Here is a 25,280-nt window from a genome sequence, read left to right as displayed (position 1 = left end):
ACCACCCCTCTCCACCCCCGAATGGTCACTTTATGTCAATCACTCTGTGAAGGATTTGCGTGCTCACTGCGATCGAATGCAGCGGCCAGTTTGCGCATGCGCAGAATGCAAACATCGGCTGGCTACGTGCGAATGCAGCCTTGCGAATGGGTTTGAATCAGGCCCAAAGCGCAACTTATGTTGCAGCCATACGAAAGGTCAGTTGCATCTCGCACTTCTGACTGCTTGCGGTTCCTTATGACTACAGAGGCAGATGGGGGAGAAGGAGGGGAGCAGAGAGGGCGCGTATTGGCCCAAAGGGGACTTGCGAAGAATGAGATGGGAAACTTGCGGGTGCTCAGTGCTAGGTACTAAATGCTGCTGATGATAAGGTCTGGATGTGCTACTGTTGAAGGACTGGCCGCATCTTGTGACTCTTGCCAAATCATCATGTCTTGCAGATTGCTTTTCAGGACAGGGACATAAGTGGGGAATAATGGTGGCGTCACATGAGAGGGAATGAGCACTGCACTCTTTCAACCATTCAAAGAACACATAGGTTCCTGCAGCGACACAGGCGGGTGGCTTCACCCATCACACAACCCAGAGATCTAGATAGGACGACGCTGTCTGCAGAGCACCTACAGCAACGTATGTATGAGGGCTGAAGTATATATGTGATTTGGAGGAGGATAAAAGGTGAAGCTCCAGTGCCGGATATTATGGCATCTCATTAGTCCTCCAGCAGACACCATCACTCACACCACAAATGTACACTTTAGGTGGACGAGCAGCTTCATGTTTACACTTATTCAAAAGTACCACTGTAAATAGCGCCGATATTGCTCACAGTGCTGGGATGTGATTCTCAGGTGGTCAGGATAGCGCTAAGTGACAGTGTGTAATAATAATAACACAGACTAGAATAAGCACAGGAAAAGTGGAAGGTGGTTATGAACAGCATAGTGGCAAGATGGTTAGCATTGCTGACTTGGGTTCAGTTCCATTCAGCGTGTTGTCTGCATGGAGTTCATGTGTTCAAACGGTGCCAGCTCTTATGGTCCAAAACCAATAGGCCCTAAGATTTCCTCTGGCAGGAACTGACGGGAATAAATAGACATTCTCTGATTGTACAGCTCTGTGGAATATGTTGGTGCTATATAAAGGATAGTTAGGAAGGGGAAGGCCATTATATAGATTAGATGGCACATGCACTATGCCCTTATACACTATATCAGATATCACTGTGGTATTAGTCACTTACCGCCTCTCCTTGCTCTCCATCCTCGCCTCTATCACCCTTGGCTCCATCTTGTCCCTGACAGATAAAAGCGCATATTAATCAATATGTATTAATGTACAGAAAGTCTTTATAAACAATATAATCTATTTACACCATAAATAAGTAACCGAAACCTGTGCGAACACAACTGCTTGTGGCGTACAGATTGCACGGACATTGTCTCCTGGAGATGTCACCAGGTAACTCCAAATGCTATCTCTGAGCCCTCAAAATAAGTCATCAGAACCCCAGAAAGGGGGAATAAACCTAGTGTAATGGTCCGGCTATGTTTCATCATTTATTTTTAAATAGATGTTCAATACAATTAAGGGAATAGGTTAGTTCCCCAGACAGCCTACATTTCTCTGTATATTTGCACTTATTGGCCTAGTTGTCAGCTACCATTGTGCTCTCTTGGCCTAGATAATACAAAATATCCATACTACTCCGTACAGTGATTCATACAGTGATATAACACTCGCCTGACCTATCACAGTATCTCAGACTGTCAATATACAACGTGTACTGTCACATTATACTGCGGCAACGATCATACTGCGGCAACGATAAAACAGGTATAACATTATACTGCGGCAACGATCATACTGCGGCAACGATAAAACAGGTATAACATTATACTGCGGCAACGATCATACTGCGGCAACGATAAAACAGGTATAACATTATACTGCAGCAACGATAAAACAGGTATAACATTATACTACGGCAACAATTATACTGCGGCAACGATAAAACAGGTGTCACATACTGCGGCAACGATTATACTGCGGCAACGATTATACTGCGGCAACGATAAAACAGGTATCACATTATACTGCAGCAACGATTATACTGCAGCAACGATAAAACAGGTGTCACATTATACTGCGGCAACGATAAAACAGGTATCACATTATACTGCGGCAACGATAAAACAGGTATCACATTATACTGCAGCAACGATTATACTGCAGCAACGATAAAACAGGTATCACATTATACTGCGGCAACGATAAAACAAAGTGTTCCAGCTCCATAAGCCTGAATTAATAAAACATTTACTGTGAATGATGCCAGTAATTTAATAATTCCAGATAGTAATTCGGAGGATGTGACTGATTCGCTGTCCTCCTGGTTCAGTACTTACTCTGGGTCCCATCTCGCCTGGGGGGCCGGGATCTCCGGGGAATCCCACCGGACCCTAAAAGATAAGGAGAATTAGGAGGTGACTCTCCTCTCACACTCGCTATATAGTTCACTAAAACATACAGATTTTCCTCATAAAAATATAGACAAAATGATTAACCACAAAGGGATTCATCTGAACATAACATCAATATCTGGAGATTTGATAATCTATTATTCAAGATACAATAAAAGGCCATTCTTTTAGGATCTGAAATACAATGATGTTACTCCCTGATATATGTTCCCCGCTCATAAAATAGAGGAATGCTACGTGGGGTCTGTATCCTAGATCACGGACATCTGCAGTATATTTACAGAAATGTACGTGGATTACATGTATATGAAGAAAGTACACATGCTAACCCTATATACATATACTTTACGTAAGAGCAAGGGAGGAGCTTGGGACAGCCAGACTGCTGGACACATGTGCGTATACGCTCTACCTGTACGTGTTACGTATTAATATAACAGATCGGGATCACATGATTACTTATACAGCATGTACATGTTCTATTTCAGGGCCTAAATAAATGGGTAACTGAGAGCCCATGAGAGCCCATGTAATAATAGTTCCTGAATGGAAAGGGTCTTATTATTATATGTTTGATCTATTTAAACCTACACATTCCTAGTTCTGTACATATGCTCTCCCATGTTTGTGCAGTTCCCACATACTAGCTTTACATTACACATGTATTATCCTGTAAGCCTATATTAGCATAAGACAAAGCTGACTTTATATAGGTGGCTCAGCCACTACTCCTGAGAATGGGCAGCTAAGCAGGGCCTGTACTCACCGGGTTTCCTTTAGGTCCATCGTCTCCAGTAGGTCCTTTCCCTCCCGCAGGTCCGGCATCACCCGGTTGCCCAGACTCTCCCTTTTCTCCCCTGTCTCCACGTGGTCCCTAACGAGTAAAATAATTACAGTGTGTTACGGTGGAGAAGCTGGATTACAGTTAGGGTCGGTCAGATGTAGACTTCATATCAGAATTTGTGACATGACGTTGGCAGTATAAGGATGTAAGGGATGTCTTATATGAACTTGTCGATATCACAGATTAGGCCAAGTGTAAGAGGCTGGGTTCTGGAGTAACTCACCTTAGGTCCAGGCTCTCCTTGTACACCAGGAACTCCTGACTCTCCAGGCTCACCCTATAACAGGTAATAGATATACAATGATAGTAAAGGGTTTTGGCATATAAAACACTTTTAATAAAAAATAAACCTGAACATCACATAATTTATTTTGTATTGTACATGTTGCATTTTTTTGTCTAGAATTAAATTACATCTACTGTAGAACAAATGTATTTAATCTGCTTGTTTTCTTTATTATTTATCATTTAATCGGCATCCTGATATGCACCAAATATTAATGTACCAAATTCAGCTGTTTCCCAGATATGAGAGAGTCTTACCTTCTCTCCTGGAGGTCCCAAGTTTCCTACTCCACCAGGAGGACCTTGTGGACCCTGCGGAAAGCAAGACAGGCCCAAATGAGATGGCAGGACACAGTCAGGGGTGACGACAGGTTTGCGGAGTGACTGGCTCTACTTACATAGACTTTTTCTTACTGAGAACTAGTTCAGTATAATGAATAGTGTGACATAGAGGACATTGGCTGCCAACCATCTGTATATTATTATTTACCAACTACCAGTATAAAATAAACCAAAGTTGAGAGCACCAGTAATATATTGGAAGAGACCAGTGAAAACATTGTGCTGATACTGCTAAGTAATTATGGATACAGCAGATCAGGGCAGAGGTAGGGATGGAGACATCATAGTTCATGCTTATAGTTTGCTCATAATCTTATTTCTATGACACATTTTTATATTACAGAACATGGCAGGAGACATCTGTGACCATCACTGTATATGTATGGCATTCTCAGTAAATAATACTTTCTAAGATTGTCGTAAATAGTAGGGAACATAGTAGGGAGGCTAGAACATTTACTCTGTAAGTTATGATCCCAGATCATCGATGGGCAACAGGCAGCCCTGGAGCCACATGTGGCCCTCCTAGCCTTCACTTGCAGCCCCCAGGTCCTCCCTGCTTTGCTGTCATATTTGTGTGTTATAGCTTGTAATGCTTGTATAAAAGGCCTGCTGATATGCTATTGCAGACAGATGTCTCTTTGATTGATCAAATGTATTCATTTAACTTACTACAGAGTAATATGCGGCCCTTAGGGGGATGTCCAATGCGGCCCCTGAAGTTTGCCTATCAGATTATCTATCAGTGTCCTAGACAGTAAAGAACTTGTCTGTCTTAGTTATAGCCAGCTGATGAGGGTCGTAGTCTAGACAAGGTGGCTCCTATAATGTGGTACCTGAGGCCACTGAGTTAGGCAGTAGTTATTTTGTTTGGGGGGTGTAATGTAAGAGAATTGACTTAATTACTGGCAATGTACTTGATGCAAAAAAATGTAAGCGAGCTGTATTTATGTTGTAGGTAGATATGAAAAATTTGTATTTCCCTCTAAAAGTGCATAAAATTCATACATGTGTTTGTGGCAGGTTTTTTTTAGAGGGATGACAAAGGTGTCGCTGGGTTGGCATCTCAGGTGTGCTGTCACAGGACTGAGCATTGTTATGGCGTACAGCATAACGCAACGCGGGAGACATAGTAATTAGAGATATTGTTCTGGATTTAAAGGTGAGATAGATAAAGAAAAGATTGGGAAATAGGCTGAATCCAACAATAACTCACGTCAGCTCCAGAAGGCCCAGCGGGACCACGTGGTCCAGGAGGTCCTGGTGGGCCCTAGGTAGAGAAAAAAGTAAATATATAATAAATATATGCACCCGAAACCCATAAATACATAACATGGTCCATCATCTCCCCCACACTCACCATAGGGCCAACGTCTCCTGTCTCTCCTTTCTCTCCGGATGGACCTGGTAATCCCTAGAACATAGAAGTATAAGTGGTGAATGTACGATAGCCGCTCATGTAATGTGGGGTCATCTTCATAATAATATCTGATTTGTACAGTGATCCTCTAGTCAGTCACACAAGTCAACATAAGTAAAGTACAGTCCTCGGGGCGGTGTCCTCAGTAGCTGCTTTATATAATCAATGGACCAAACAGCACATCACTGGCATATTGTGGTCTCAAACAGTGGCCTCAAAATGCCCATGTGCCCTCTACATTGGAGGCTTCTTGAGGCAGATCTACTGTACAATAATGGCCCTCAGACTACTGTATGTGTCAGACAGAACAATAATACGAATGGACACCTAGGGAAGGTGTAGAGTGCATCAGCGATGTCACACTTCTTTCAAGTCTTGGTTTGTATCAACATCTTGTATTTTACTTTTCGTTGTGCTGTAGAATTACTATTTGAAGCGCTTTTATATGATTTTAATTTATATAAAATTGTACAAACAATAATTCCCAGGATCTTCTCTAAGCCTAGTGTCTCCCACAAACGTGGAATAAAACACGGGAAAATGGGAATAATATGATACGCATATGACCAGGACTATTCCAATGCTCTTTCAATACACCAGTGTCTTCTACGTACATGATATGCACATAAATGTACAATATGTTACCCTGTGTCTAGGCAATATTTCCCACGCTTTGACCTTACTCTAGAAATTAAAGAAATATCTGCAAAATTTAGAGAGAATTGAATTTCAGGATGGCACAGGCCATTTACTAGAGGTACAAAGACCCAGTAATACAATATTTAAGCTCCACTTTGCATAATTTATTTAATATTTAAGCTCCATTTTGCTTCAACAGTCCCCTCGTAAAATGTTGTGTAATAAAATTTTTTACCAAAATATTAAAAGAGCCAAGTAACCATTTAAATGAGGATTGGGATTCAGCTAACTGAATTACAAAGAGTTTCTAGACAACCTGTGCTAACCCGATTTCCACCATAGAGACCACGATTGAGAGCTCAACATGCTATAATGAAAACCTGGCTGGTCTGAACAGGGTTAGTGCCCCTATCAGTGATGCCAAGAGGGGATGTCTAGCAATGCCAGCCACACCCAACAAGAGGATTCAACAGGTCCCATGCGCAACATTGGCAGAGGGTGCAAATGATCATAATGGGCTGTGGCAACTCCCCTATATACTTAGCCACATCCTCCTTATATACTAAGGCCTGACCTATTTTACAGTGGCTATGCCTCTACTGGGGAGTGAAAAGCCACAAAAACAGCCCATCTAGGCTTTGGGAGACATGGTAAAGAATAATTTTTTGACTCATGGAATAGCAAACTTTCCACCTCGTTGGTCCCATTATAGAGGGTCCTTGAGACCCCTGCCCATTATACAAAACAAGTTGAAAAATTAACCATACAAACACAATTTTCAAATAATTTTTGATTGGATAAATGACCTAATAAAATCTTTTCTTCTTTCTTGACCTGTCACAGTCCAAATTTGTAGAAAGGAAGACAGAAAAGTCTATAGGACATATGACCCACCTACACAATGAACGGCCAAAGCAAAATAATCAAAGACAGGATCCCCCATGACACTTCTTCCCACCAGCCAATCACAAGCAGCCAGCGTAGGAAAAGTATTGTGACTGATGGTAAAGGGGACTTCCAGGGACACCTTGCTATGACCAGAATCTGCTTCATTATGTAGCACTGGGAATATTGCGCGGAACAAAAATGGTAGAGGGACCACTGCATGGAACACTTGTGGCAAAGTTCCGCTGGTGAAACGTGCAAATCCTGAATGAGGCAAATATTCCACTGAACAGTTGTAAAAATGTAACTGATCTCTACCTTACACCTACACTGAGGTAGCCCCTCATAGCTCACCTGCAGTCCGATGGGTCCAGGAGAACCTGGGAATCCTCGTGTACCTTCGTCTCCCTTTGCCCCAAACACTCCTTGCTGACCGCGTGGACCAGGCTCTCCATCAGCACCCTGAGTGGGGGAAAATGGCGTTTAATAAAATAGATATCTGTGTTATAACATGTATAAGGCCCATCTACAGTAACTGATATCTGCTGAATGACATTTACAGCCTGTAAAGAAAGACTGCCACAGAATCAGCAATAATTAGGAATGTTTTTTCATTAGGAACTTTTTTACATTACTATGTGCAATAGTCATGATATTGGTGTATTCTTGAGCTGATTAATATACCTAAAAATATCTGATGTGTTTATGGTTGCCAAAATCATCCCAGCATACTGTTTGCTCAATCCCTCAGAGAAAGTAGCCATTTTTTTTAGAAGGGTGGAGTGTCTCTATCTTACAGTTATCATTATTTATGAGAAAGACAGAGCTTGTGTGACCCCAGTACAATACATCTTGCTAAAATACTGACATAACAATAACTTGAATTTTAATTACAATTCTATGCCAAGTTCTGTCTGTGGGCTGTATAGCAATCACATGTATCATCTCATAAGTAATATAATGATATATACTGTAGACATTTACTAACTATTGATTGGTACACACACAGTACGGAAATGTATTTATACAATATATGTATAGTTCATTATGTAAACATCTTGTCTGATAAGTTACTCACCGGAGTACCTGGCTGTCCAACAGGGCCAATGGGTCCGGGCGGACCAGGAGGACCCTAATGAAACACAGAAATGTGACTTATTACCTCATTGGAGAATACAGAGATTTCTCTTAATACTTTTATAAAACTTTTTATGTAGATACTGTAAATGATTAAAATGAAACCATAAACCATGTGCATAATATACATAAATGCTTTCTGTTACTGATGACATCTAATGATAATGTATATTCTTCATAACAATGTGATTAGATGCTGAAGCCAGGAACATCCTCACACACCGGCAATTACACCACCCCAGCAGGATTCTACCACCCCCTATACTGCTCTCTTACTAAGATGAGCGACGCGTTTTTCCTTTCCCAATTGCTGCTATCACCATACGCGGCTCGCAAGGAGTTTAAATTCTAAGATAGATAATAACTAAGCTACTCTGCTATGGGGAACAGGCTTGTGGGCGATGCCATGAAGTCAATGCTTTAACCACTGGGTTCTTAGAGCACTGACAACACATATACTCCTACAGACAGCCTGCCTCTACCTTGATAGGACACCTCAGTGCAGGAGTCATCATAAGGAATATCAGGTCCGCATTGGAAAGCGCCATATAGAGTCTGAATCTCTCAAGCAATAAGTAGAGCTAGAGAAAGGTTTTTAAGCTTCGTTTCCTAAGTAAAGGTAAAGCCAAAATAGCAAAAAGTAATAGACCGCTCCTATTTAATAATACAACATACTTCTGTCCTGCTCGCTCATCTCTCATACCCCATCCACTTATGTGACTTCATACTTGGAATCAGTGATTATTACATACACTGAGATATTAGTAGCACCGGATGTATACAGCCTGTAATGGTAACATAACCAGCACGAGTACTCACATGTTCCCCCTTGTTACCCTTTCCTCCTTTCTGTCCATGTTCTCCAACTTCACCCTGTATAATGACAAGTAAATTAGACATAAAGAAACATCTATGCCATCATAATGTACAAAGGTTGAAATGTGCCCGTCATACACAATGGGATCATCCGTTTTATGGAATGTAACAATGATCATGAGGCTGCAGCCTATCGATTCACCAGGGACTACTGACGCCACTGAGGCATGAGGCATTTTGCACCTCATGAATCAATGATGTTGCTAGGTCCTAGTGCCGCCACTTAGTGACCCAACCAAACACTGGAAACTCAAACTGTACCTTGTCTCCATCTTCTCCAGCGATGCCAGGAGGACCAGCTGGTCCAGGGAGACCCACAGGCCCCTGCACTCCATCTCTACCGGCAGGGCCAATCGGACCTTTCTCCCCCTAGAATAAAACATGGAGAAGGTGTTACGCTCAGGGAGATACAAGCTTTAAAGGGATTTCCCACTATAAATAGGACTCATGCACTGACTTTCATTGTAAGCCTGGCTGCGACACGCCCATGAAACGCTCGCAACACACCCACATTTGACTAGCCACACCCCCGTTACCTCCCATAAACGCACACTGACTGTCAATCACTCTGCATCCAAATTGTCACTGCGACTGCCGTTGGCAACCAATCACAATGCCTGCACAGTGCACTCAGACACATGTACACTATAAAACACATTGCTCAACTGCGCAAAGAAGAGAATACACCTGTAGTGAGGCTTAAACACTTTAGCGAGTGATCACAGAGGACTTTACACCCTTAGCGTGTGATCACATAGGATTTTACACCCTTAGAGTGTGATCACATAGGATTTTACACCCTTAGAGTGTGATCACTTAGGACTTTACGCCTTTAGGACTTTTAAACCTTTAACGTGTGATCACAGTGAACTACACCTTTAGCATGTGATCATGGTGGACCTTTAAATCTTTAGCATGTGATCACGGCGGACTTTTACACCTTTAGCATGTGATCATGGTGGACCTTTAAATCTTTGTGATCACGGCGGACTTTTACACCTTTAGCATGTGATCACAGTGGACTACACCTTTAATGTATAATCACAGTGGACTACATCTTTAATGTGTGACCACAGTGGACTACACATTAGCGTGTGGTCACAGTGGACATTTAGGACCTCATTTAGAGTCCACAGCGAGCGCTAAGCACTCGCAACTAACTCGATGTTTTGGCCCTGCGCACGCGCAGCGGCCACACTGCGCGTGCGCAAGCCCCGGAGCGAGAGAGAAAATCTCTTGCTCCGGAGCTCTCTACAAAAGGGGCGGCTGTCGATGGAGATCGAGAGCTCGCCCCGTTTTGTAGGCGGGGCGGGGGGGTGGCTACACATAACAGAGGCGTTCCCAAGCGAATGCCTGCCGTTTTGTGGGCGGCCGCACTGACATCAGCAGTGATGTCAGTGTGGAGCTTCCTGCTCGATCAGAGCAGGAAGCTCCCTGGGGCTTACGGTTGCCGAGACCCAACCTTAGGGTCTCGTCGCAAGCCCCGATGGTTGCGATGGTCTTGACCATCGCGACCATCACCCTGGTCGCTAGCTAAGCTGTGGGTGGTAACCCACAGCTTAGCTAGCGACCAGGAGGCCACACTAAAAAAAAGAAGCGACCACCCTCATTCAGAGAGAGCGATCGCTTCTTGCGACCCACTCTGAATGAGGGCCTTACTCCCTTAGCTGATGGCCACAGTAGATTTTTACAGTCGTTTTACAAATCGTTAGAGATGGTGGAAATCTGCTGCTTACCTAACCTTACAATGGGCCGCCTGTTGGCCCATCCTCTCCTTTTGTATGGGAAAGTGTCTTAAATTTATTTTTTTACAAAATTGCCCATATGTCCATTTAAGACCTATTTAAGACATAAATGAGGCTCCAAAAGGCAGCGTTTTAGAAAAAAAATTAAAAAGCTTTAATGAAATAACAGGGTGGTTCAAAACTGGTAATAGGTAGGACTAAGAAGTGATGCCCCACAAATGGATGTGGTCTTTGCTCTGTACGTTACAAGCAATACACACATTTGTAAAAATTATAAATATATTTAAAGGCAGCTTCATAAACAACCTTTATAAGGAACAAGACACATACTTACTGATACATGTAGTAGATGCATCAAAAACATTTCAAAATCAAATTTTTTATTAATTTGGTTGATTTACAAGAATGGGTTGAAAGTGAAACTTGAATCTTACTAAAAACTATTAAAATTCATCCATCTCCTGAGATGAATCCCAGATGAAGTGTTTCCCTGATGTTAGTACAATGTATTTTTGTAACGCTCTCTGTAGCCCTCTCTCATTAGTGTCACTCCCTTACCCCTCCCTGTAATCCTCTGTCATTAATGTCTCTCTTTTACCCCCTCCCTGCAAGCCTCTGTCATTAATGTCACTCCCTTACCCCTCCATGTAATCCTTTCTCATTAGTGACACTCTCTTACCCCTCCCTGCAATCCTCTGTCACTAATGTCTCTCTTTTACCCCTCCCTGCAATCCTCTGTCATTAGTGTCACTCCCTTACCCCTCCCTGTAATCCTCTCTCATTAGTGACACTCCCTTACCCCTCCCTGCAATCCTCTGTCATTAATGTCTCTCTTTTACACCTCCCTGCAATCCTCTGTCATTAGTGTCACTCCCTTACCCCTCCCTGTAATCCTCTCTCATTAGTGACACTCCCTTACCCCTCCCTGCAATCCTCTGTCATTAGTGTCACTCCCTTACCCCTCCCTGCATTTCTCTCTCATTAGTGTCACTTCTTTACCCCTCTCTGCAATTATCTGTCATTAGCGTCACTCCCTTACGCCATCCTATAATCATCTTTCATTAATGTCTCTCCTTTACTCAACCCTATAATCATCTGTCATTGGTGTCACTAATTTAACCTTTCCTGCAATCCTCTATCATCAGTGTCTCTCCCTTACCCCTCCCTGCAATCCTCTATCATCAGTGTCTCTCCCTTACCCCTCCCTGCAATCCTCTGTCATGAGTGTCTCTCCCTTACCCCTCCCTGTAATCCTCTGTCATGAGTGTCTCTCCCTTACCCCTCCCTGTAATCCTCTGTCATGAGTGTCTCTCCCTTACCCCTCCCTGTAATCCTCTGTCATGAGTGTCTCTCCCTTACCCCTCCCTGCATTCCTCTCTCATTAGTGACACTCCCTTACCCCTCCCTGCAATCCTCTGTCATTAGTGTCACTCCCTTACCCCTCCCTGCATTCCTCTATAATTAGTGTCACTTCTTTACCCCTCTCTGCAATTATCTGTCATTAGCGTCACTCCCTTACGCCATCCTATAATCATCTTTCATTAATGTCTCTCCTTTACTCAACCCTATAATCATCTGTCATTGGTGTCACTAATTTAACCTTTCCTGCAATCCTCTATCATCAGTGTCTCTCCCTTACCCCTCCCTGCAATCCTCTATCATCAGTGTCTCTCCCTTACCCATCCCTGCAATCCTCTGTCATGAGTGTCTCTCCCTTACCCCTCCCTGTAATCCTTTGTCATGAGTGTCTCTCCCTTACCCCTCCCTGTAATCCTCTGTCATGAGTTACCTCTCTCTGTAATCCACTGTCATGAGTGTCTCTCCCTCACCCCTCCCTGCAATCCTCTGTCATTAGTGTCACTCCCTTACCCCTCCCTGCATTCCTCTCTCATTAGTGTCACTTCTTTACCCCTCCCTGAAATCCTCTCTCATTAGTGTCACTCCCTTACCCCTCCCTGCAATCCTCTGTCATTACTGTCACTCCCTTACCCCTCCCTGCAATTCTCTCTCATTAGTGTCACTCCTTAACCCCTCCCTGAAATCCTCTCTCATTAGTGTCACTCCCTTACCTCTCCCTGCAATCCTCTGTCATTACTGTCACTCCCTTACCCCTCCCTGCAGTCCTCTGTCATTAGTGTCACTCCCTTACCCCTCCCTGCATTCCTCTCTCATTAGTGTCACTTCTCTACCCCTCTCTGCAATTATCTGTCATTAGCGTCACTCCCTTACGCCATCCTATAATCATCTTTTATTAATGTCTCTCCTTTACTCAACCCTATAATCATCTGTCATTGGTGTCACTCCTTTAACCTTTCCTGCAATCCTCTATCATCAGTGTCTCTCCCTTACCCCTCCCTGCAATCCTCTGTCATGAGTGTCTCTCCCTTACCCCTCCCTGTAATCCTCTGTCATGAGTTACCTCTCTCTGTAATCCTCTGTCATGAGTGTCTCTCCCTCACCCCTCCCTGCAATCCTCTGTCATGAGTGTCTCTCCCTTACCCCCCCCTGCAATACGCTGTAATTAGTGTCTCTCCCTTACCCCTCTCTGTAATCCTCTGTCATGAGTGTCTCTCCCTCACCCCTCCCTGTAATCCTCTGTCATGAGTGTCTCTCCCTTACCCCTCCCTGTAATCCTGTCATGAGTGTCTCTCCCTTACCCCTCCCTGCAATCCTCTGTCATTAGTGTCACTCCCTTACCCCTCCCTGCATTCCTCTCTCATTAGTGTCACTTCTTTACCCCTCCCTGTAATCCTCTGTCATTAATGTCTCTCTTTTACCCCCTCCCTGCAAGCCTCTGTCACTAATGTCACTCCCTTACCCCTCCCTGTAATCCTTTCTCATTAGTGACACTCCCTTACCCCTCCCTGCAATCCTCTGTCATTAATGTCTCTCTTTTACACCTGACTGCAATCCTCTGTCATTAGTGTCACTCCCTTACCCCTCCCTGTAATCCTCTCTCATTAGTGACACTCCCTTACCCCTCCCTGCAATCCTCTGTCATTAGTGTCACTCCCTTACCCCTCCCTGCATTCCTCTCTCATTAGTGTCACTTCTTTACCCTTCTCTGCAATTATCTGTCATTAGCGTCACTCCCTTACGCCATCCTATAATCATCTTTCATTAATGTCTCTCCTTTACTCCACCCTATAATCGTCTGTCATTGGTGTCACTAAGTTAACCTTTCCTGCAATCCTCTATCATCAGTGTCTCTCCCTTACCCCTCCCTGCAATCCTCTGTCATGAGTGTCTCTCCCTTACCCCTCCCTGCAATCCTCTGTCATGAGTGTCTCTCCCTTACCCTTCCCTGTAATCCTCTGTCATGAGTGTCTCTCCCTTACCCCTCCCTGTAATCCTCTGTCATGAGTGTCTCTCCCTTACCCCTCCCTGTAATCCTCTGTCATGAGTGTTTCTCCCTTACCCCTCCCTGTAATCCTCTGTCATGAGTGTCTCTCCCTTACCCCTCCCTGCAATACGCTGTAATTAGTGTCTCTCCCTTACCCCTCTCTGTAATCCTCTGTCATGAGTGTCTCTCCCTCACCCCTCCCTGTAATCCTCTGTCATGAGTGTCTCTCCCTTACCCCTCCCTGTAATCCTCTGTCATGAGTGTCTCTCCCTTACCCCTCCCTGTAATCCTTTGTCATGAGTGTCTCTCCCTTACCTTGCCCTGTAATCCTCTGTCATGAGTGTCACTCCCTTACCCCTCCCTGTAATCATCTCTCATTAGTGACACTCCCTTACCCCTCTGTAATCCTCTGTCATTAGTGTCACTCCCTTTCCCCTCCCTGTAATCCTCTGTCATTAGTGTCACTCCCTTACCCATCCCTGCAATCCTCTGTCATTATTGTCTCTCTTTAACCCCTCCCTGCAATCCTCTGTCATTTGTGTCACTCCCTTACCCCTCCCTGTAATCCTCTGTCATTAGTGTCACTCCCTTACCCATCCCTGCAATCCTCTGTCATTATTGTCTCTCTTTTACCCCTCCCTGCAATCCTCTGTCATTTGTGTCTCTCCCTTACCCCTCCCTGTAATTCTCTCTCATTAGTGTCACTCCTTAACCCCTCCCTGAAATCCTCTCTCATTAGTGTCACTCCCTTACCCCTCCCTGCAATCCTCTGTCATAACTGTCACTCCCTTACCCCTCCCTGCAATCCTCTCTCATTAGTGTCACTTCTCTACCCCTCTCTGCAATTATCTGTCATTAGCGTCACTCCCTTACGCCATCCTATAATCATCTTTCATTAATGTCTCTCCTTTACTCAACCCTATAATCATCTGTCATTGGTGTCACTCCTTTAACCTTTCCTGCAATCCTCTATCATCAGTGTCTCTCCCTTACCCCTCCCTGCAATCCTCTGTCATGAGTGTCTCTCCCTTACCCCTCCCTGCAATCCTCTGTCTTGAGTGTCTCTCCCTTACCCCTCCCTGTAATCCTCTGTCATTGTCTCTCCCTTACCCCTCCCTGTAGTCCTCTATCAAGAGTGTCACTCCCTTACCCCTCCCTGCAATCCTCTGTCATTAGTGTCACTCCCTTACCCCCCTGCAATCCTCTCTCATTAGTGTCACTCCCTTAACTCTCCATGTAATCCTCTCTCATTAGTGACACTCCCTTACCCCTCCCTGCAATCCTCTGTTATTAGTGTCACTCCCTTACCCCTCCCTGCAATCCTCTGTCATTAGTGACACTCCCTTACCCCTCCCTGCATTCCTCTCTCATTAGTGTCACTTCTTTACGCCATCCTATAATCATCTTTCGTTAATGTCTCTCCTTTACTCCACCCTTTAATCCTCTGTCATTGGTGTCACTCCTTTACCCCTCCCTGCAATCCTCTGTCATGAGTGTCTCTCCCTTACCCCTCCCTGTAATCCTGTCATGAGTGTCTCTCCCTTACCCCTCCCTGCAATCCTCTGTCATGAGTGTCTCTCCCTCACCCCTCCCTGCAATACGCTGTAATGTGTCTCTCCCTCACCCCTCCCTGGAATACGCTGTAATTAGTGTTTCTCCCTTACTCCTCCCTGCAATCCTCTGTCATGAGTGTCTCTCCCTCACCCCTCCCTGCAATCCTCTGTCATGGGTGTCTCTCCCTTACTTACCCCTCCCTGCAATCCTGTCTTTAGTGTTTCTCTCTTACTTCCCTCCCTGCAATACGCTGTAATTAGTGTCTCCCCCTTACCCCTTCTTGTAATTCTCTCTTTTTTTAGTGTCACCGCCTAACCATTTCCTATTAATACGTCTGCATCTCTTTCATTAGTGTCCCACTTACATCTCACTATGTATGTTGTACATATATTCCCATCAGTGTGTCACCTTTATCTCCTATGATCAGTCCTCTCTATATTTGTTTCTCCTGCAATCACTTCTCACAGTTGTGTTTCTTGCATATCCCCTTTCAGGGATGATCGCCAAATGTATTCCCATTGTGTCTCTTCTCTACTTGTTCCGTGTCATCATGGCTCCATATAATGTCTCCACTGCATCATCCTATTCTTATCTCTCAATAACTCACTATTAGTTTCCTCCATAGCTCTCACACCTGATACAAATCTCTCATTGCTGGTGTCTTTCTTACTGTATAATATTCCAGTTTTCTCCATCACTCTTGCCCCATTCAGTGACCATTTCTCATTAGCAGTATATAATTAGTTGCCAGGAGATACAAACAGCACAAAGCTTTTCCTCCCTCCTTCCCCCTCTCATTGGATGATTCCTTCTTCCTCTTCTCAGCAGCTGTTTCTGCTCCTCCTCTATGTCCTTATTGCTCATCCTATAGATGAGGCCACCGAATCCACCTTCTTTTCTTCCCTCATCTACCTTCTACTACTATGACCAATTTGTTTTACATTATGTCCCAAATCACTCCGCACATTACTATATACACAGATATTATTTCTCAAACTCATACACAGCTATTTGTACGGCATTCCCCACCCAGATTTATACATACTGGCACACCCTTTTCTCCGGCTGAGCCTGCTGGACCCTGGGGTCCTGGTCTCCCAGGAGGCCCGATGGGTCCACCTTGGCCTGGTCCTCCTCTTTCTCCAGGAGATCCCTGTAGGATAAAAGCAGCATTCAGTTACCTCAAAGTGCAGGAGCACACACAGTTTATACCCCACAGGGGGCAGAATAGTGTATTAGTGCTGTCTCATCTGATATATTCCCAACATTAACATGGAATTTACTATGACCCATGGGTGTGTGAAGCTCTCTCTTCAGCCACATGCTGTTCAGACCATCCTCCCTTGTACTGATATACAGTAAGGGTGTACGGAGGTGGATAATCTGTGTCGGCACAAGTCTGTCTTTTGCTCTAAGTCATAGGGGTTGATTTGCTAAAGTGCGGGGTTCTAGAAGTGGAGATGTTGCCCATAGCAACCAATCAGATTCTACTTAACATTTATCTAGCACCTTCTAGAAGATAATAGCTAGAATCTGATTGGTTGCTATGGGCAACAGCTCCACTTCTATAAACCTGCACTTTAGTACATATACCCCATAGACTGAGAGGGAATCCATGTAAATTACATATCCGAGTAGGATATTAGGGCGGACTGAAGACTCCTCTATTTTTGAGGGTAGTTAAATTTTATTCAGTTGATCATCAAAGCAACATTCTCTATCAAAGTATGGGTTATACTCTATGGATGGCAGAATTATGGGTGGTAGAATTTATGTTTTCATCCCATAACAGCTGTAACGCAATGAGGGACTGAGGACCTCATTCAGAGCCGGACGCTATTTGAGGACCCTCGTTCAGAAAAAGGAGCCGGAGATTTAAATTGAGCGCTCGCTCTTTGTGGTCTGTTGATGCCTCTATGTCTGAGCGAGCGTCCGAAAAATGCGCTCGCTATTTTGTAAAGACGCCCCCTGGCCGCTCGCATCATACGTCATCTCCGCTATTTATTAGATTAATCGAGTACATCGAAAGGCGTCTGAACTGTTCGCAGTGCTTGTGGTAGGTTTTACTTCCCGCAATCACTGCGAGCAGTTCAGGCTAAAAGACAACCAAGTGACGTGGTCGATGACGCTGCTTTGTTAATTATGCACACCCATTAAACGCCCGTTTTGACCGTTTGGCACGCCTGCGTTCGGATCTCCACTCCCCGTTTTCAAGCACCTTCCCTTGTTACCACCCACAAACGCCTGATTCTGTCACTCAAATTAGCAGGCCCTGGCTGTTTTATGAGCGCACGATTTCCGACCGCAATGACTGGTTGACGCATGCGCATTACGACCCATACGCATGCGCAGATGTGCGAACATCGCTCGGAGCGAACGAGCGGCCACTTACGAGCGGCTCTGAATCAGGCCCTGAGTTCCACTCTTATGTAATGAATGGGCCAAAGCCAGGGAACTCTGCTTACAGTAGGTATACAGCATGATATGCCCATATAGGAGGACGGAGGAAGGACAGTATTACTGTATGTCCCTCGGAGGTAGTAAATATATTCTGGAGAGTAGACATTTGTACTGTTCACATGCAGAGAGGAAATAAAATGTGTAAACTTACCGCTGGGCCGGGGGGACCCGCTGGACCCTCATTACCCTTCAGACCTGGACCACCCTAAGTATAAAAGAGAAATATTGAGATTACATGAAGGGTCAGAATGCATATAAGAGGATAAGAGAAAATTATAGTATAATTTACCTCTAATGTTTAAAGTTTTGATATTCTTACTGGAAATCCAGGTGATGTACTACATATGTGTTAGTCACGTAGATCATGTACATGTCTTCTGATCATGGAATGATGTATGTGTACTATTGTATGTGTTAGTAACAAACATTCTGTATGTATATTATGTACATTTTCCAGGAATATAGATGGTGTGCATCTGACTGTCCCTCTTGGATGTTATGACGTATGATTGGCTATCTTGTCACTAGATCGATCACCTTGATAATCACATGTAACCAGCGTACTTAAAGCAATTGTCTTCATGATTATCACGATGATGCATTTGCCTGTTGGTGATTCATGTTGTCCAAATGATGTATGTGTCAGCTGGTCATCTAAGTGATTTGGATGTGTTATAGACATGCACATGATATGATTATCTAGTATATGTTACATGTACATTAAATGATGAATGATCTAATAGCCCTCAATATGTGTATGTCTTATAGGCTGTTACCTGTCACCACAATGCATTTACATATTGCACATTTCTATTCACCCAGACTAAAGTATTGGTCTGTTAGTCATCCATAAAATGCATGAACCTCCCAGTCACCCAGATGAAGTATGTGTCTGATAGGCATCCAGATGAAGTACGTGTCTGAGAGACATCCAGATGAAGTATGTGTCGATGAAGTACGTGTCCGATAGACATCCAGATGAAGTACATGTCTGATAGACATCCAGATGAAGTACATGTCTGATAGACATCCAGATGAAGAATGTGTCTGATAGACATCTAGATGAAGTGTGTGTATGACAGACATCTAGATGAAGTGTGTATATCTGTCTGATAGACATCCAGATGAAGTATGTGTCTGATAGACATCCAGATGAAGTGTGTGTCTGATAGACATCCAGATGAAGTGTGTGTCTGATAGACATCCATTTGAAGTGTGTGTCTGATAGACATCCAAATGAAGAATGTGTCTGATAGACATCCAGATGAAATATGTGTCTGATAGACATCTAGATGAAGTGTGTGTATGACAGACATCTAGATGAAGTGTCTGTCTGATAGACATCCAGATGAAGTATGTGTCTGATAGACATCCAGATGAAGTGTGTGTCTGATAGACATCCAGATGAAGTGTGTGTCTGATAGACATCCAGATGAAGTGTGTGTCTGATAGACATCTAGATGAAGTATGTGTATGACAGACATCCAGATGAAGTGTGTGTCTGATAGACATCTAGATGAAGTGTGTGTATGACAGACATCTAGATGAAGTGTGTGTCTGATAGACATCATGTAAGTGTCTACCAGTCATCCAGATGAAGTATGTGTCTACCAGTCATCCAGATGATGTATGTTTCTTCTAGTCATCCGGATGATTTGTTATCTAGTCATCCAGGTAGTGTATGTGTTTACCAGTCATCCAGATCTACCAGTCATCCAGATGGTGTATGTGTCTACCAATAATCCAGATGATGTGTCTACCAGTCATCCAGATGAAGTATGTGTCTGATAGACATCCAGATGAAGTACGTGTCTGAGAGACATCCAGATGAAGAATGTGTCTGATAGACATCCAGATGAAGTATGTGTCAATGAAGTACGTGTCAATGAAGTACGTGTCTGAGAGACATCCAGATGAAGTACATGTCTGATAGACATCCAGATGAAGAATGTGTCTGATAGACATCCAGATGAAGTACGTGTCTGATAGACATCCAGATGAAGTATGTGTCTGATAGACATCCAGATGAAGTACGTGTCTGAGAGACATCCAGATGAAGTATGTGTCGATGAAGTACGTGACCAATAGACATCCAGATGAAGTACATGTCTGATAGACATCCAAATGAAGAATGTGTCTGATAGACATCCAGATGAAATATGTGTCTGATAGACATCTAGATGAAGTGTGTGTATGACAGACATCTAGATGAAGTGTCTGTCTGATAGACATCCAGATGAAGTATGTGTCTGATAGACATCCAGATGAAGTGTGTGTCTGATAGACATCCAGATGAAGTGTGTGTCTGATAGACATCCAGATGAAGTGTGTGTCTGATAGACATCTAGATGAAGTATGTGTATGACAGACATCCAGATGAAGTGTGTGTCTGATAGACATCTAGATGAAGTGTGTGTATGACAGACATCTAGATGAAGTGTGTGTCTGATAGACATCATGTAAGTGTCTACCAGTCATCCAGATGAAGTATGTGTCTACCAGTCATCCAGATGATGTATGTTTCTTCTAGTCATCCGGATGATTTGTTATCTAGTCATCCAGGTAGTGTATGTGTTTACCAGTCATCCAGATCTACCAGTCATCCAGATGGTGTATGTGTCTACCAATAATCCAGATGATGTGTCTACCAGTCATCCAGATGAAGTATGTGTCTGATAGACATCCAGATGAAGTACGTGTCTGAGAGACATCCAGATGAAGTACGTGTCAATGAAGTACGTGTCTGAGAGACATCCAGATGAAGTACATGTCTGATAGACATCCAGATGAAGAATGTGTCTGATAGACATCCAGATGAAGTACGTGTCTGATAGACATCCAGATGAAGTATGTGTCTGATAGACATCCAGATGAAGTACGTGTCTGAGAGACATCCAGATGAAGTATGTGTCGATGAAGTACGTGACCAATAGACATCCAGATGAAGTACATGTCTGATAGACATCCAAATGAAGAATGTGTCTGATAGACATCCAGATGAAATATGTGTCTTATAGACATCTAGATGAAGTGTGTGTATGACAGACATCTAGATGAAATGTGTGTCTGATAGACATCCAGATGAAGTATGTGTCTGATAGACATCCAGATGAAGTGTGTGTCTGATAGACATCCAGATGAAGTGTGTGTCTGATAGACATCCAGATGAAGTGTGTGTCTGATAGACATCCAGATGAAGTATGTGTCTGATAGACATCTAGTTGAAGTGTGTGTATGACAGACATCTAGATGAAGTGTGTGTCTGATAGACATCCAGATGAAGTATGGGTCTACCAGTAATCCAGATGATATGTCTCTACTAGTCATCTGGGTGATGTATGTTTTTCCTAGTCATACGGATGATGTGTCTTCTGGTCATCCATATAATGCATGTGTCTACCAGTCATACATGTACATTAAATGATGAGTGATCTAATAGCCCTCAATATGTGTATGTCTTATAGGCTGTTACCTGTCACCACAATGCATTTACATATTGCACATTTCTATTCACCCAGACTAAAGTATTGGTCTGTTAGTCATCCATAAAATGCATGAACCTCCCAGTCACCCAGATGAAGTATGTGTCTGATAGGCATCCAGATGAAGTACGTGTCTGAGAGACATCCAGATGAAGTATGTGTCGATGAAGTACGTGTCCGATAGACATCCAGATGAAGTACATGTCTGATAGACATCCAGATGAAGTACATGTCTGATAGACATCCAGATGAAGAATGTGTCTGATAGACATCTAGATGAAGTGTGTGTATGACAGACATCTAGATGAAGTGTCTGTCTGATAGACATCCAGATGAAGTATGTGTCTGATAGACATCCAGATGAAGTGTGTGTCTGATAGACATCCAGATGAAGTGTGTGTCTGATAGACATCCAGATGAAGTGTGTGTCTGATAGACATCTAGATGAAGTATGTGTATGACAGACATCCAGATGAAGTGTGTGTCTGATAGACATCTAGATGAAGTGTGTGTATGACAGACATCTAGATGAAGTGTGTGTCTGATAGACATCATGTAAGTGTCTACCAGTCATCCAGATGAAGTATGTGTCTACCAGTCATCCAGATGATGTATGTTTCTTCTAGTCTTCCGGATGATTTGTTATCTAGTCATCCAGGTAGTGTATGTGTTTACCAGTCATCCAGATCTACCAGTCATCCAGATGGTGTATGTGTCTACCAATAATCCAGATGATGTGTCTACCAGTCATCCAGATGAAGTATGTGTCTGATAGACATCCAGATGAAGTACGTGTCTGAGAGACATCCAGATGAAGTACGTGTCAATGAAGTACGTGTCTGAGACACATCCAGATGGAGTACATGTCTGATAGACATCCAGATGAAGAATGTGTCTGATAGACATCCAGATGAAGTACGTGTCTGATAGACATCCAGATGAAGTATGTGTCTGATAGACATCCAGATGAAGTACGTGTCTGAGAGACATCCAGATGAAGTATGTGTCGATGAAGTACGTGACCAATAGACATCCAGATGAAGTACATGTCTGATAGACATCCAAATGAAGAATGTGTCTGATAGACATCCAGATGAAATATGTGTCTTATAGACATCTAGATGAAGTGTGTGTATGACAGACATCTAGATGAAGTGTGTGTCTGATAGACATCCAGATGAAGTATGTGTCTGATAGACATCCAGATGAAGTGTGTGTCTGATAGACATCCAGATGAAGTGTGTGTCTGATAGACATCCAGATGAAGTGTGTGTCTGATAGACATCCAGATGAAGTATGTGTCTGATAGACATCTAGTTGAAGTGTGTGTATGACAGACATCTAGATGAAGTGTGTGTCTGATAGACATCCAGATGAAGTATGGGTCTACCAGTAATCCAGATGATATGTCTCTACTAGTCATCTGGGTGATGTATGTTTTTCCTAGTCATACGGATGATGTGTCTTCTGGTCATCCATATAATGCATGTGTCTACCAGTCATACATGTACATTAAATGATGAGTGATCTAATAGCCCTCAATATGTGTATGTCTTATAGGCTGTTACCTGTCACCACAATGCATTTACATATTGCACATTTCTATTCACCCAGACTAAAGTATTGGTCTGTTAGTCATCCATAAAATGCATGAACCTCCCAGTCACCCAGATGAAGTATGTGTCTGATAGGCATCCAGATGAAGTACGTGTCTGAGAGACATCCAGATGAAGTATGTGTCGATGAAGTACATGTCCGATAGACATCCAGATGAAGTACATGTCTGATAGACATCCAGATGAAGTACATGTCTGATAGACATCCAGATGAAGAATGTGTCTGATAGACATCTAGATGAAGTGTGTGTATGACAGACATCTAGATGAAGTGTGTATATCTGTCTGATAGACATCCAGATGAAGTATGTGTCTGATAGACATCCAGATGAAGTGTGTGTCTGATAGACATCCAGATGAAGTGTGTGTCTGATAGACATCCATTTGAAGTGTGTGTCTGATAGACATCCAGATGAAGTGTGTATCTGATAGACATCCATTTGAAGTGTGTGTCTGATAGACATCCAGATGAAGTGTGTGTCTGACAGACATCCAGATGAAGTGTGTATCTGATAGACATCCATTTGAAGTGTGTGTCTGATAGACATCCAGATGAAGTGTGTGTCTGATAGACATCCAGATGAAGAGTATGTCTGATAGACATCCAGATGAAGTGTGTGTCTGATAGACATCTAGATGAAGTGTGTGTATGACAGACATCCAGATGAAGTGTGTGTCTGATAGACATCTAGATGAAGTGTGTGTATGACAAACATCTAGATGAAGTGTGTGTCTGATAGACATCATGTAAGTGTCTACCAGTCATCCAGATGAAGTATGTGTCTACCAGTCATCCAGATGATGTATGTTTCTTCTAGTCATCTGGATGATTTGTTATCTAGTCATCCAGGTAGTGTATGTGTTTACCAGTCATCCAGATCTACCAGTCATCTAGATGGTGTATGTGTCTACCAATAATCCAGATGATGTGTCTACCAGTCATCCAGATGAAGTATGTGTCTGATAGACATCCAGATGAAGTACGTGTCTGAGAGACATCCAGATGAAGAATGTGTCTGATAGACATCCAAATGAAGTATGTGTCAATGAAGTACGTGTCAATGAAGTACGTGTCTGAGAGACATCCAGATGAAGTACATGTCTGATAGACATCCAGATGAAGAATGTGTCTGATAGACATCCAGATGAAGTACGTGTCTGATAGACATCCAGATGAAGTATGTGTCTGATAGACATCCAGATGAAGTACGTGTCTGAGAGACATCCAGATGAAGTATGTGTCGATGAAGTACGTGACCAATAGACATCCAGATGAAGTACATGTCTGATAGACATCCAAATGAAGAATGTGTCTGATAGACATCCAGATGAAATATGTGTCTGATAGACATCTAGATGAAGTGTGTGTATGACAGACATCTAGATGAAGTGTCTGTCTGATAGACATCCAGATGAAGTATGTGTCTGATAGACATCCAGATGAAGTGTGTGTCTGATAGACATCCAGATGAAGTGTGTGTCTGATAGACATCCAGATGAAGTGTGTGTCTGATAGACATCTAGATGAAGTATGTGTATGACAGACATCCAGATGAAGTGTGTGTCTGATAGACATCTAGATGAAGTGTGTGTATGACAGACATCTAGATGAAGTGTGTGTCTGATAGACATCATGTAAGTGTCTACCAGTCATCCAGATGAAGTATGTGTCTACCAGTCATCCAGATGATGTATGTTTCTTCTAGTCATCCGGATGATTTGTTATCTAGTCATCCAGGTAGTGTATGTGTTTACCAGTCATCCAGATCTACCAGTCATCCAGATGGTGTATGTGTCTACCAATAATCCAGATGATGTGTCTACCAGTCATCCAGATGAAGTATGTGTCTGATAGACATCCAGATGAAGTACGTGTCTGAGAGACATCCAGATGAAGAATGTGTCTGATAGACATCCAGATGAAGTATGTGTCAATGAAGTACGTGTCAATGAAGTACGTGTCTGAGAGACATCCAGATGAAGTACATGTCTGATAGACATCCAGATGAAGAATGTGTCTGATAGACATCCAGATGAAGTACGTGTCTGATAGACATCCAGATGAAGTATGTGTCTGATAGACATCCAGATGAAGTACGTGTCTGAGAGACATCCAGATGAAGTATGTGTCGATGAAGTACGTGACCAATAGACATCCAGATGAAGTAC

The 25,280-nt window shown here is 43.2% G+C and overlaps 1 protein-coding gene across 5 annotated transcripts in view; it reads right to left on the bottom strand.

Moving 5' to 3' along the window:
• Positions 1-25,280, bottom strand: part of COL11A2 (collagen type XI alpha 2 chain) — a 162,414-nt gene that overhangs the window by 12,118 nt on the left and 125,016 nt on the right. For all 5 annotated transcript variants that reach the window (XM_088446637.1, XM_088446640.1, XM_088446639.1 and 2 more), the window contains 13 exons: positions 18,165-18,218; positions 16,599-16,706; positions 9,173-9,280; positions 8,855-8,908; positions 7,977-8,030; positions 7,253-7,360; positions 5,315-5,368; positions 5,171-5,224; positions 3,871-3,924; positions 3,551-3,604; positions 3,250-3,357; positions 2,409-2,462; positions 1,244-1,297 (listed from right to left, as the gene is read on the bottom strand). In XM_088446637.1, the coding sequence (XP_088302763.1) occupies positions 1,244-1,297; positions 2,409-2,462; positions 3,250-3,357; positions 3,551-3,604; positions 3,871-3,924; positions 5,171-5,224; positions 5,315-5,368; positions 7,253-7,360; positions 7,977-8,030; positions 8,855-8,908; positions 9,173-9,280; positions 16,599-16,706; positions 18,165-18,218 (918 nt within the window). The remainder of the gene's footprint in view (positions 1-1,243; positions 1,298-2,408; positions 2,463-3,249; positions 3,358-3,550; positions 3,605-3,870; positions 3,925-5,170; positions 5,225-5,314; positions 5,369-7,252; positions 7,361-7,976; positions 8,031-8,854; positions 8,909-9,172; positions 9,281-16,598; positions 16,707-18,164; positions 18,219-25,280) is intronic.

Source organism: Taudactylus pleione, unplaced genomic scaffold, assembly GCF_031769625.1.
Source record: "Taudactylus pleione unplaced genomic scaffold, aTauple2 ptg000400l, whole genome shotgun sequence".
Taxonomy (NCBI): domain Eukaryota; kingdom Metazoa; phylum Chordata; class Amphibia; order Anura; family Myobatrachidae; genus Taudactylus; species Taudactylus pleione.
This window is presented reverse-complemented; position numbering and strand designations above follow the sequence as displayed.